General features: G+C 39.5%; 1 protein-coding gene across 2 annotated transcripts in view; it reads right to left on the minus strand.

Annotated features, from left to right (window-relative positions):
* The window catches only part of lrba (LPS-responsive vesicle trafficking, beach and anchor containing), an 803145-nt gene that overhangs the window by 41333 nt on the left and 749737 nt on the right, over positions 1-12075 (minus strand). For both annotated transcript variants that reach the window (XM_072256051.1, XM_072256050.1), the window contains exon 52: positions 1948-2115. In XM_072256051.1, the coding sequence (XP_072112152.1) occupies positions 1948-2115 (168 nt within the window). The remainder of the gene's footprint in view (positions 1-1947; positions 2116-12075) is intronic.

The raw sequence follows: 12075 nt of genomic DNA on the forward strand, positions 1-12075 counted from the left end.
GAATGGCCACAGGGGTACTCTGCACTGGCTGCCTATCCCCTTTGCCTCTCCTGACAGTCACCCAGTCACCTGTGTCCTGCACCTTAGGTGGAACTACATCCCTGTATGTCCAGTCTATCAACCCCTCAGCCTCCTGAAAGATCTGAAGTTGATCAAGTTACAGCTTCAACTTCTTAACAAGGTCTGCTGGAAGCTGCAGCTGGATGCACCTCTTGCAGGTGTAGTCATCAGTGACACTGGAGGCCACCCTGCCTTCCCACATCCCAGAACGGAAGCATTTCAGTATCCTGCCTGTCATCCCTACAGCTCTAAATGTGCAAAAAGCTCTGCTCGCCAAAGCCTCAGCTCCCATTCTAACATTGGTTCACTCACACAATGGACGCTTTGCTTAAACCTAACTTCTTCTTATTGGACCTAGTCAAGTGCCTAATTATGCATAATCCAGTGCCTTCTCAAGAACTGTGGCACACAAAATGTGCCAACTGCCCTACTTGCTTCCTTTGAACTCTCTCTCCGTCTATGCAATCCAAAGTCATATATAGTTGTGTCACTTGTTAGAGCTTCTTCAGAAGTGTGGTAGGGACAAAAATCTGAGCAAAGGACTTAAAAAACACTGAATTCAAAGAAAGATGGACACAGTATGGTAAGTATCAGCACATTCAAACATTATGGAGAGAAAAAGAATGGTGAAAATGGGGCAGTCAATCTCAAGGTCAGAATTGCCATATGTATTGGATTCTGAAAGCAGAAACAACGAACACATATTTGAAGCAAAGATAATTGAACACTGTGATTTAACATGATGATAAGGAAAGGTGAGTGGTAAAAAGACAATTTAAGGAAAACTTTCGTATGAAGTTTGTGGGGAAAGTGCTGACAAATTTACTTGTCAGTTTGTTGGGATTGGAGAAATTATACTTGATCCTACTGGGTTGTAAACAAATTGAAAAAAAGTGACATCATAATTTCTCTAGGGCAATTAGCAATGCACCATAAAAGCTAGCCCAAAGATACACTTATCTTGCAAATGAACAAAAATCTAGCCAATTTTGTTCATTGTTAATTTTAAAAATCTCGTTTTAAATTTAAGAGGAAAATTAAGAATTTTGTGTGGCAGATGGTCAAGAATTTGAGAGGGAAATGCATTTCTTTATATAGGTAACAGCATTCTCAGGATTCCTGTGCACACGTCTAGGGTTTTGCCAGTCCCAAACTAGCTGGCTTTTTTCTACCTGCTCTATTCTGAGTGCATGTTCCACATTGGCCTAAATCTATCAGTGGAGTGAAGGTGCAGCAGGTCCCCACCATTTAGGCTGGATAACCTGCCTAATGTACCAAGCTGGACCAAGTGCAGGAACATGGACTACACTTACACAAATGGAAAGGATCAATGTACGAGGTAATTTACATTTTATTTTCTAAACAGCTGAGTCACAGTTATTTTTTATTTGTTTTTAAAAAGTGTTCCCATTTTTCAAATTGCTGAAATGATTTCTTTTGTTTAGATAAACCTTCTGCATGTTTTTAAACAACATGATTTCAGACATTCAGAAACATTCTTCATTTTTTAGTCAAATTCAACAGCTGGTTTATGTTCATTGTTTAGCCAACTGTCAAAGTTCTTTTCAACTGTTTATTGGACAAGTTCTGTGCTGCCCACAGTACCATCCAACTGCCCTTTGAAGCTTATCATAGCAATTCACAGATCAAGGGATGAAGATCAGGCTGGGCTGGTTTCAAAGTGACACCATTAAAATATGATTTTTTTAATGCAAGCCACAGAGGTCCACGGTAAGCATGAGTAGCTTACGGTTGGGTGAAAGTTCTAGGCTATAACTTTCCCTTAGCATTACTGCAACCGAAATTTGAGTCATGAAACATTTATTGAAAGCAAAACAGCACAAATACCATAGAAATGGAACTTTATATTATTTTTTCTTTACTTACTGTTTGGGTATCCTCCAACACTATGGTTTTTCCCATTCCAGTACCAGAGAAGTAGAGTTGCATCACGTGACCCTGACAGGATGTAACAGTCACCTCCAATGTATGACTCAGATCTGGCTAAACAGGTTACAACATCCCAGTGTCCAAAAATCACCTGAGTTAGTTTACCTAAAAAGAAATTAAAGAAATCACCATTAACTCAATTTTAGATGAATATATACTATTTCATGACCCACTAATGAAATTTTATTTTATTGAACCAATATTCTGCATCATATCCTGAGAAGATAATGAATGGATTTAATGATTTCAAGATACATCTTATTAACATTTACATCATATATGAATTATTAGAATATTAGATCTTCTATTACCTCAATAGTTTTTTTTTATCCTATCACACACTTAACATAGAAAGTGAGAGCTAATAAATTTTCAGAGAAAAAAATCAAATAACTGGAGTAGATAGCTGTAAAGGATGAGATAATAAATATTCAAGTACATAATTCTTTGATTTGAGGAGATTAAAAAGATCGACAGTGCTTTGGGACCATTTCTGTGCAATGATTATGACAAGCAAATATAACTTAGCCACAGCATCTGTAAAATAAATAATATTACCATTACAAAAAGATCTTACTGATGTCACAGAAAACGTTACTGTGGTCAGTATCTGCAGCCTTTTATGTGGACGGAGAAATCTTGGCTATAACAGTGGATAATGCCTTTTTTTTAAGATTGAGGAAAAAGAAATGCTTTCCTTTGATGTTATGTTATTTTAAATTCCTCATTCACTGCTTTGTATCTTACCTGTACATTATTTACCATCCAGAAAAATAAAAAGGTACATGGTTTCAACTACCTGTGGTTCTTTCACTTCCTCTCTTCACTAGTGCCACTACCTCCCAGATGGCAGATGAGAGCATACACCAATCTAGCCAAGCATTTTTTTTTCCTTATCTGTGATTTTCTTTCTTCTGCTGAATCACTCAACTCTAAATGGTGACCTCTATATAGTCATTGAATCAGTTAGTGGAGATTAAAAGATCCAAGTCACATTTAATATACTATATTTAGCAGTGAAATGAATTCTCTTTTCCTAACAATCTTTTATCCATTATCTTCAACTAGTTCAATGGCATCCATTCATTTTCAAGGCCTTACAAAATTCAAAATGTTACAGTCTTTAAAAGGGGGGCATCTGGTTTTAAAATTTCGTATATTTATATGTATTTGAAACAAGGGTTAAATAATGATTTCAATCCAATCAGGATGTAGAAAAGGGCTCTGCACAGGAATACATATCATTGCACACATGCGTTCACTTAAATGCTACATATGATTTGTATATAACTTTAAAAAGACCAGTCTGGAATGTACATGCCTAATAATAACCTCAAAGGTTTTACAATAGAAATGTTTGAAGTCGAGCACTAAGAATCTAGCTATGTTCATTTCAAATGCTGAGAAGAAGCACTGGTGATATTTAAACAAAGGCATGAAATGGAGGATAATATGCTGAATTATGCTGGACCAATACTTAAATGATTGTTTGCAACTTTCAATTAAAAGAACATTAAATGGTAACCTAGGCAATGACATTAGTTACCTCTAAAGATAGAACTCTACATTTAAGCATTCTTCCATTGATGATGTGGATTTATCTACAGGGCTAAATAGCAGATCTATACATTTGATGTCAAGTAACATTTCCTCACATTTGTGCATTTACACTTAGAATACACCATTGTCAACAATTAAGTGGCTCAGTTAATGGAGGTAATCTTTACAGTTCTAAGGATATTGCAAGGCTAGAGTCAGCAAGTCTTGACAACTGCGATTAAAGTAGGCACCAACTAAATGCTCTGCTAGCTCTGTAAAAGGTAAGTTTTCCAAAGCCAGCTGTAATTTAATACAGCAGAATTGCAAGAGCCTTACCAGTTTTTTCCTGTTTGTGATGTGTTTGAGTGAAGTTACCAATATTAAGGAATCCACTAATACAGAATTAATTGTGGTAACATAGTAAATAATTACCTAAAACGTTCTTGTGAAACCCAAGTACTGAAAAATATAACAGGATATAACCAAGTATCAAAATGTCAAGTGGAGAAACTTTCTACTGCAGTCCACTTTGTATGAAATTAAAAGCATTGCCAATGATTATATAATTTTATTCATAGCATGAAACAGGCACATACAACTTTTGATTCAAGTATTAGCTTTTCAACCAATAGCTTGTAATCTTTTATGTTTAAAAAGTAGGCAACTTACTGACAAATTGGAATGCTTAAAATATATTATGTTTCCAGATTATGGGTACAGTATACTAGAGTATTACATGCAATTTAGTGATTAATATTAAGAGGAAGGATACATCTCATGAACACTGAAATCAAAGTACCATACAGCATTTTTCTATATTGGATATAATAGAAATTAACACCCACTTCATTTTTAGCTTTTGGGGAAAAATATTTTTCATTCTCAAATTACAAATACGAAATGTTTTTCAGAACATTTAAATTCACTTTAGGTAGGGATAATTCAGAAATTAATACATCTTCTGTAGGAAAAGACAGAGAACTTTATTCCAATACAAGCACACCAAATTACCTACATTGCTTTATATTAACTTGATATTTGATATTGCATTTTTCCTAACATACAGAACTGATTAAATGGAATTTGTGCTTCCAGCATAGAGCAAAGCCTATACAGGAAACAAATCTGGGGTGCACAAATCAGTTTTTCAAATCAATAGAACATTTCAGGGGACTTCTCAGTACAGTTTCCTGGCAAGCAAGGATATGTACAGAGAATGAAGATTTAAGAAATTAATTATTGCCACTGATGTCTTCGGGGTTGCAGTTCCATTGGGATCTCTGTGTAACTCTGAAACTGTAGCTCCTTTTGAGCTATAAGTATCTGTCACCAAAGCCAAATTTTGTTTCCAGTAATTAAACTCAGACACTTTAGAGATTGTGATTGTGTTAAACGGGCTCAACAGGGTGCTTCAGGATGAAATAAAAATCAATTGCATATCATAAAATTGAACTTATATTCAGGACCACAGTGTATTTGGTGGTAGCAATCTATTCTGATTCCTTGATAAACGAGTTCAAGCTACGAGATAACCCACACATTCTGTTTTAGATGGACACTGTGTTTTCATAAACTGTGGAGAACCTTGTCCAACACCTTCAAATGTTTCTGAACCATTTTAGGAAACATGTCATTCTAATTCTATAGACTTGTTAGGATCTCTTGTACCATTTTGCCTGTGCCTGAATGCAACATCTTAGGGGCTGACTTCATCTCATACAGTAATCAATGCTTATGGTTTGTTTTCTCATGTAGTCATCAGATTCTTTGGCTCTTGATTTACTTGTGTGCAGGCATGAGACAAATTGCTGGGCTATTATGGACCTGACTCATCTCCGAATCAATCTTGAATGGTGGATCAGGATATTACATATCTTCAGTGGCTCTTTTAAAGTCACTACTTAGCCCCAGAAGAATCTCAGAATTTTACTTTCCATGAAGATCACAACCAACACAATTGCTCACTCAATGTATCAAAACTGCTAAGATGAAGGAACGTCAGATCTGTACTGATGGTCCATTTTGTTCCATCTTTCACAACTTCTCCTTCATCTACTGGTTAAGTAATCTGGGTTGACAGCAAATAGGCTTGCCTCTACAATGATGCAAATTTGAGCTCATTTGTACCTTGTTGCTGCACATGTCTTGTTGGTATTGTACGAAGGATCACAGTAAGACTTTGGGTGCCTCACCATCAGAATGAATGAGAATCCAATAACAATGCGGTGCCCCATAAATAGTTTCTATGCATCAACAATGGTAATTTTGACCAGATAGACTCAATGACTGGCAATTGTTTTTCAAAGCCCTTGAACAGGATTCTTATAACACAAATACTCTCATAAAATTGTAATGGACCAGTGAAGCTATGTTGAATATTTGCTTCTAAATTCATTAATGAGAGTTTCAAACCTATGTCAGTTATTATTTGTACTTAAAGATCATTTAAGTTGATCATAACCACTTTATCCGGTTTAAGATGGTGCTACTGAAGATGTTCGACAGCTTATTGGTCAGTCATAAGGCAAGAGAATTAATTAAAAACATTTCTTATAACATCTTTCATGAAGCAAATTGTAATGAACTATCACCGTAGATAGTGAGGAGGCAGGTGGAGGCAAGGCTGGTTCGGAGGATGAGCCATGCTGAGGCATTGCGAGGCACAGAGACAGAGTTTGTATCATTGCCAGAGATGGTGTGCATGATTTGGAGAGGAGTCAACGTGGAAGAGTTTCAATGCCCGTCCACCTAACCAGATGCGAGGTTGGATCACTCCAAGCGCTGAGCGGATTTGGTGAGATTGAGAATGGCTCCGAGCGGGGGCGGCCCAGGTGTATTAGGGCACCTGGATCTGAGTCCTGGAACGGGGCACTACTTGGTGCTTGGACAATTTAAACGCCAGCACAGATAGACTGGAAGCCTGAGTGTCGGGACCGGAGACGAGGATTGGGCAGATTTTGCTTGCTCTCCTGTGAATGTTCATTCCTTTCTCTGCTGCACTGAGGCTGCTGTGTGCTTCTGTCCCACTAGTGTGAAAACTGGGGACCGAGGCTAGGCTTGGGCCTACTCCAGCTGTTGCAGGAGTGGATCTGGGATTCAGTCTGGTTCGGGATGCTGTTGGCTTGCTTCTATTGTTTACATGAGATGTGTGGTTTTTTTTCCTCTCTCTTTCTCTGCGCAGTGGTTTTTGGCCTTCTTAAAAATTGGGTTACTTGAGTATTTTGCTTTGTGGCTGCCTATAAGCAGACGAATTTCAAGGTGTATAATTTATACATTCTTTGATAATAAATGTGGTTTGAATCTTTATCATCAAGCATCGAAAAGCACACCTTAGCAAATTTTCCATTACTCAAGATCTTATTTCATGCCCAATTTGCTTTCTAGAAAGGAACATTGCCATCACTGTCTCTAAAAGTTTACTCACAGATCCAACATATGTTCTGGGCAAAAGTGGCACACATTTTTAAGTTCCATTTACATACCAGTGGGTTTCTAACATACTCACCTAAGTATCAAGTCTACAATGCAACTTCAACTAGTCCCATAATGCCCTCTATTAAAGTCTGAAAATTACACCTTCAATTTGATATTCTTTGCCCATTTTTTAACCAACTTACACACCAATTTGCTTTTCTAGTCCCTTCTGCATTTACCAAACCTACACATTTCAAAGATTTCTGACAGCATTGGACTGAAATGCCCTTTTAAAGTTTTAACTGTACCATTGTACAATACCTCTATAGTCGCCCATAACAACACTCACAACTGTTTTGAATGACCGGCAGCAGCTGTATTAATTCTTTGCTTCGCACAATGTCATGTTTCTGTGTTCCATTGCCTCTCCTGCAACACTGGCCATAAAGTACATCTCCTCTCTTTCTAGATAAAGGGAAAACAGCTGGGATTGCACATATTTTGAGATCCCCAAAATAGTGAATCATTTGCCTGCTATTCTTACTACTCCCCTCCCCACATGTGCCCTTTTTCAGAATTTTACGTCCTTATTCCTTCACATTAAAAGTGCTGTATTGGAGCACCAAACCATCCTTGTCACCAACTGTGCCATGGTCTTCACTCAAGCTGCTGCAATAAAGACCGGTGGAGGCAGAGCCTAATCAGAATATACCTTATTCAGGGAATCAACTAATTACAGAGTTTGGGCAGAACAATGTATTCAAGTCATGCAATTTGACATACTTCAATTTATACCTCATTCTGTACATGGCCTAGCAAATAAAATGTAACAATATTTTATTAGTAGGCCATTCTATTTGGCAAACTGTTGTAGAAAAATCTATAAGAATATTCCTCTGACTGGCAAAAGATTAATATTGTCACATATAAACGGGGCAGGACAGGTATTGTAAGTAAGCTGAATTTAGAATATGGTCTTCTTTAGAAAGGGATTCAGACTGACAATTCAAACACCTTTGAGTGCTACTTTTGAACTTCAACTGTCTTTCTGATTGTGCTCCATGGCTGGATTTCTCATGGATTTCCCAGCAGGTACACTGGGAAATATGGTTGCTAAATGTTTATCAGGTGCATTCAATTTCAATGGACAGGAATGTTTCCAAGACAGCCAATTTTCAGATCATTTCCATGTTTTCAATAAATGGATTTACAAATGTATTAAATGTACTTTATTATTTTCAGGTGTTCTAATTGCTTTAAATGTACACTTTAATGATTTAAAAACTTGTAGCTTTTAATAGTATGATGTCCTTAAAACATTTTAAATGGTTTTGAATGTTTGTGAATGGTATTGTTTCTCACTGGAGGCACCATTTACTCAGTTGCTAAAAATCCAAAGGACCTTGCTGAATAGGTTTCGACTTCAGAGTCTCAGCTGATATGTTAGTCAGTTTTTGTTCCACACAAAGATCACCACCATCAAATATTAACCATCACGGACTGCTTGTTTTATTATTACAAAACTAAAAGCAAATTAAGTCGCATTAAGATAAAGTTCAACATTGTTTTCTGCAGAAGATGCTAGAACTGTTCCATTACACCTTCAATTTCATATACTTTGCCAATAGTGAAATTCAAGGGCACTTTGACACATAGCTCCATTAGCAGCAATGGAAAATGCAATTGTCAATCTGCACTATGACTTCATTTCCTTTCTTTAATGCAACATGGAAAGGGTTTACCCTGAATTAGAAGCTAAGAATCTATTTTCTTGAGCTAGTATAGAAAAATATCAACTATCCAGAAAACAATCAGTTTTGTAACAGTTTTCCATGTCTCTTACAAAGGCATCCATGTACAAGCAAGACTTCCACACTTTACATTTAATTATTGTAGGATGGTAATTGGTCAGCAGTTGGTCATATGGTCAAGAAATCAAAGTTGTACTAATCATCAACATGACTGGATAACCTTTTTTAAACTCTTGAAACACTATAATATACAAGTAGAGCTACTAGGACTTGAAGTTTCAATCCCTATGATAAGTCGGCACTCTCGATGTTGGCAGTGGGCTTGGATTGGTGACGAGGAGGGAGGGTAGGTACGTCATCGGGGTCATCAGGTGGGTACTCTCCTTCTTTGACATTTCATTGATAAGCCCACGACATCTCCAGAGGGCTCAATGGTGCTACCTGGTGTCCCAGATACACCCCCCTCACTTCCATACCCTCCTGTCTTCATCTTGTTATTGTCTTTCCTTTTAATCTAAATCCAATTGCTGCTTTCTTCTGCTGCATTTGACAAGGACTTAATTGCTTGTTGGAGGGAGTGACCCCTACCCCCATCTTCTTCAAGAGACTGGTCGTAGATGTAGCAACGAATCCCCCGCATCCCACTTCTACAGGGAAAATCTTGGTCTTCCAGCCATTCTGGGCAGCTTCAGTTGCCAGTTCAGAGTACTTGGTCTTTTTCCTCTCATAAGCTTCTTTGACACCATCTTCCCATGGTACTGTCAATTCCACAACATATGCCAGCTTGGCTGTTGTGGACCACAGGACCATGTCTGGCCGGAGTGTTGTAGCCGCAATGTCTGGGGGAAATACAAGCTTTTTTTCCAAGTCCACGTCCATTTTCCAATCCCGAGCAACCTGCAGAATGCTTACATCTTTTGATGTTATATGGTGCTCTGGAGGTTGGCCTGCTGGTACAAATCGTGTGATGTGGACATTTCCTGCCGATGTTTGTGGGACAGCATTTGTGGTGATTCGCCTGTTTTCCAAGATTGATGCCAGCTGTCTGAGAACTTGGTTATGCCGTCAAGTGTACCGCCCCTGGATGAGGCTCGTGGTGCATCTTGTTAAAATGTGCCTTAGTGATGCAGGTGCTTGACAAAGAAAGCAAGCCGGGTCTTCTCCCCACCACTGGTTCAGGTTCTGGGGTGTGAGTAGGAGGTCATAAGTAGCTCTGCTGACAAAACTTAGCCGAGATCCCTCCATCTCCCAGATGTCACGCCAGCTAAGTTTCCTCTTTTCCAGGCTCTCCCAATTAGTCCATTGGCCCTGCTTGGCCATTGAGACGGCCCTGGCATTTTGCTTTGTCTCCTTCTGTCTTCTCAACTCCTCCACCACGAGCCGTCTCTTCTGCACTGATGTTGCCTTGCGCCACTGAGGAGCTTTTGGGACGAGCCCAAGCCTGGCTCTCCCATGTTGGACTTGGCCAACCACATCCCTGAAGCGAAGAGCAGACTTAGGACTCTGAACGGCTTCAGATGGGGTCCACTTCCTCCCCGTTGCCACACGGGGGGGGGGGCACTGTTCGAATAACAGTATCTTCAGATTCAGTGAGGGTCATGACCAATCTTGCTTTGGTGCATTTGAATTCTTCCACAAGACTTGCAATTGGTAATTCCAATTTGCCGTTCCTGTACAGTATAACAGGATTTAAGCATCGTGGAAGTCCAAGCCACCGTTTTACATGTGTGCTGATCATTCTTTCAAGCTTTTCAACCTTGCTGATGGGAATTTCATACACTGTTAAAGGCCACATGAGTCTTGGGAGTATGCTGAACTGGAAGCACCACAGCTTGAGTTTTCCTGGTAGCCAGGTCTTGTTGATGTGAGCTATGTACATGATGGTATCCTTTTTGAGTTGTTTAAACTGCTCAGTGTCCTTGAGCTTAGCATCATACCATTGGCCCACGCTCTTCACTGGCATTTCTGGAACAGTTGGGACAGGTGTTCCATCAATATGAAATCTTTTATCCGTGACTTGACCTTTGACAATGGAGATGCTTCTGCACTTGCTGGGCTTGATCTTCATCCTCGCCCATGTGATGTTTTGATGAAGTTTTTCCAGAAGTCTCTTGGTGCAGGGGACAGTTGTCATCAGAATTGTTATATCGTCCATATAGGCTCATACTGGTGGTAACTTTTGACCAAACTATACCCCTTTTCCTCACGCAACCCATTTTGAGGCTCTGATAATGGGCTCCATTGACATAGTAAAGGCCAATGGGGAGATGGTGCACCCCACCATTATGCCTACTTCCAGTGGTTGCCACGCTGTGGTGAAGTCTGATGTTGTAAGTCAAACTTGCAGATCCTGGAAGTAGAATTTTACCAGATTTGTTATTGTTGCAGGCACCTGAAAGAATTCAAAAGCAGTCCACAGTAGGGAATGAGGAACTGATCCATAGGCGTTGGCCAGGTCGAGGAACAAGACCATATGACGCTGGTATATTCAGGGCATCCCGAGAAGCCTGCTATGCCAGCCTTTTGGATCGACGTATCAATGAAATGATCTTGTTTCAGATACTTTGTAAGTCCTTGCGCCAACACACTGAAAAAGATCTTGCCCTCTATGTTCAGAAGGTTTATTTGGCAAGACTGCTCGATGGTGGACGAATTCTTTTCCTTTGGGATCAGAACTCCCCCCGCTCTTCTCCAGGCTTTGGGGATAATTTGCTTTTCCCATGCAACCCTCATGTTTTTCCAAAGGAATTTCAGAACATCCGGGGGTGTTCTTGTAGACACAATACGGAACACCGTTAGGGCCTGGCGCTGATGCCGATCTTGCCTTCTTCACTGCCTCTTTCACCTCGCTCAGCTTGGGAGGGCTGATGTTAAATTGATGTTGTGGGGGTGAGATTGGTGGGATGTCAACTGGGACAAGTATCGGTTCATCTTTTCGCTTATCAGTGTGGATGATTCTGAGATGCCTTTCAACCTCCTCTTTTGATACGTTCAAGTATCCGCTTTTCTCTTTTGTGAAAATGCTTTTCACATATTTAAAAGGATCTTTGTAGAAGTCTGTTCTTGTTTTTTCCTTCTTTTTGCATCGTTTCCTTAAATTCTCTATTCTGCGCAGCTTCGAGAGCCTCTGTTTTAGGTCCTCTTGAAGGAGGTTAATGCCCTCCCTTTCTTCTGCTGTTGCTTTTTTCCACAACTTCCTCAGGTCTCTTCTTTCTTTAACAAATCGTTGGATTTCCTGGAGACGACGGGATTTGGGGGGAGGAGGCATATCTTTCCTGCTGACTTGTTCCTTCACTCCAAATTTCTCCTTTCCATAGCTGTAGATCAGGTCACCCATCCTCTCCAACTTCTTTTCTGCTGA

The sequence above is a fragment of the Mobula birostris genome, chromosome 4 (assembly GCF_030028105.1).
Source record: "Mobula birostris isolate sMobBir1 chromosome 4, sMobBir1.hap1, whole genome shotgun sequence".
NCBI classification, from domain to species: Eukaryota; Metazoa; Chordata; class Chondrichthyes; order Myliobatiformes; family Myliobatidae; genus Mobula; species Mobula birostris.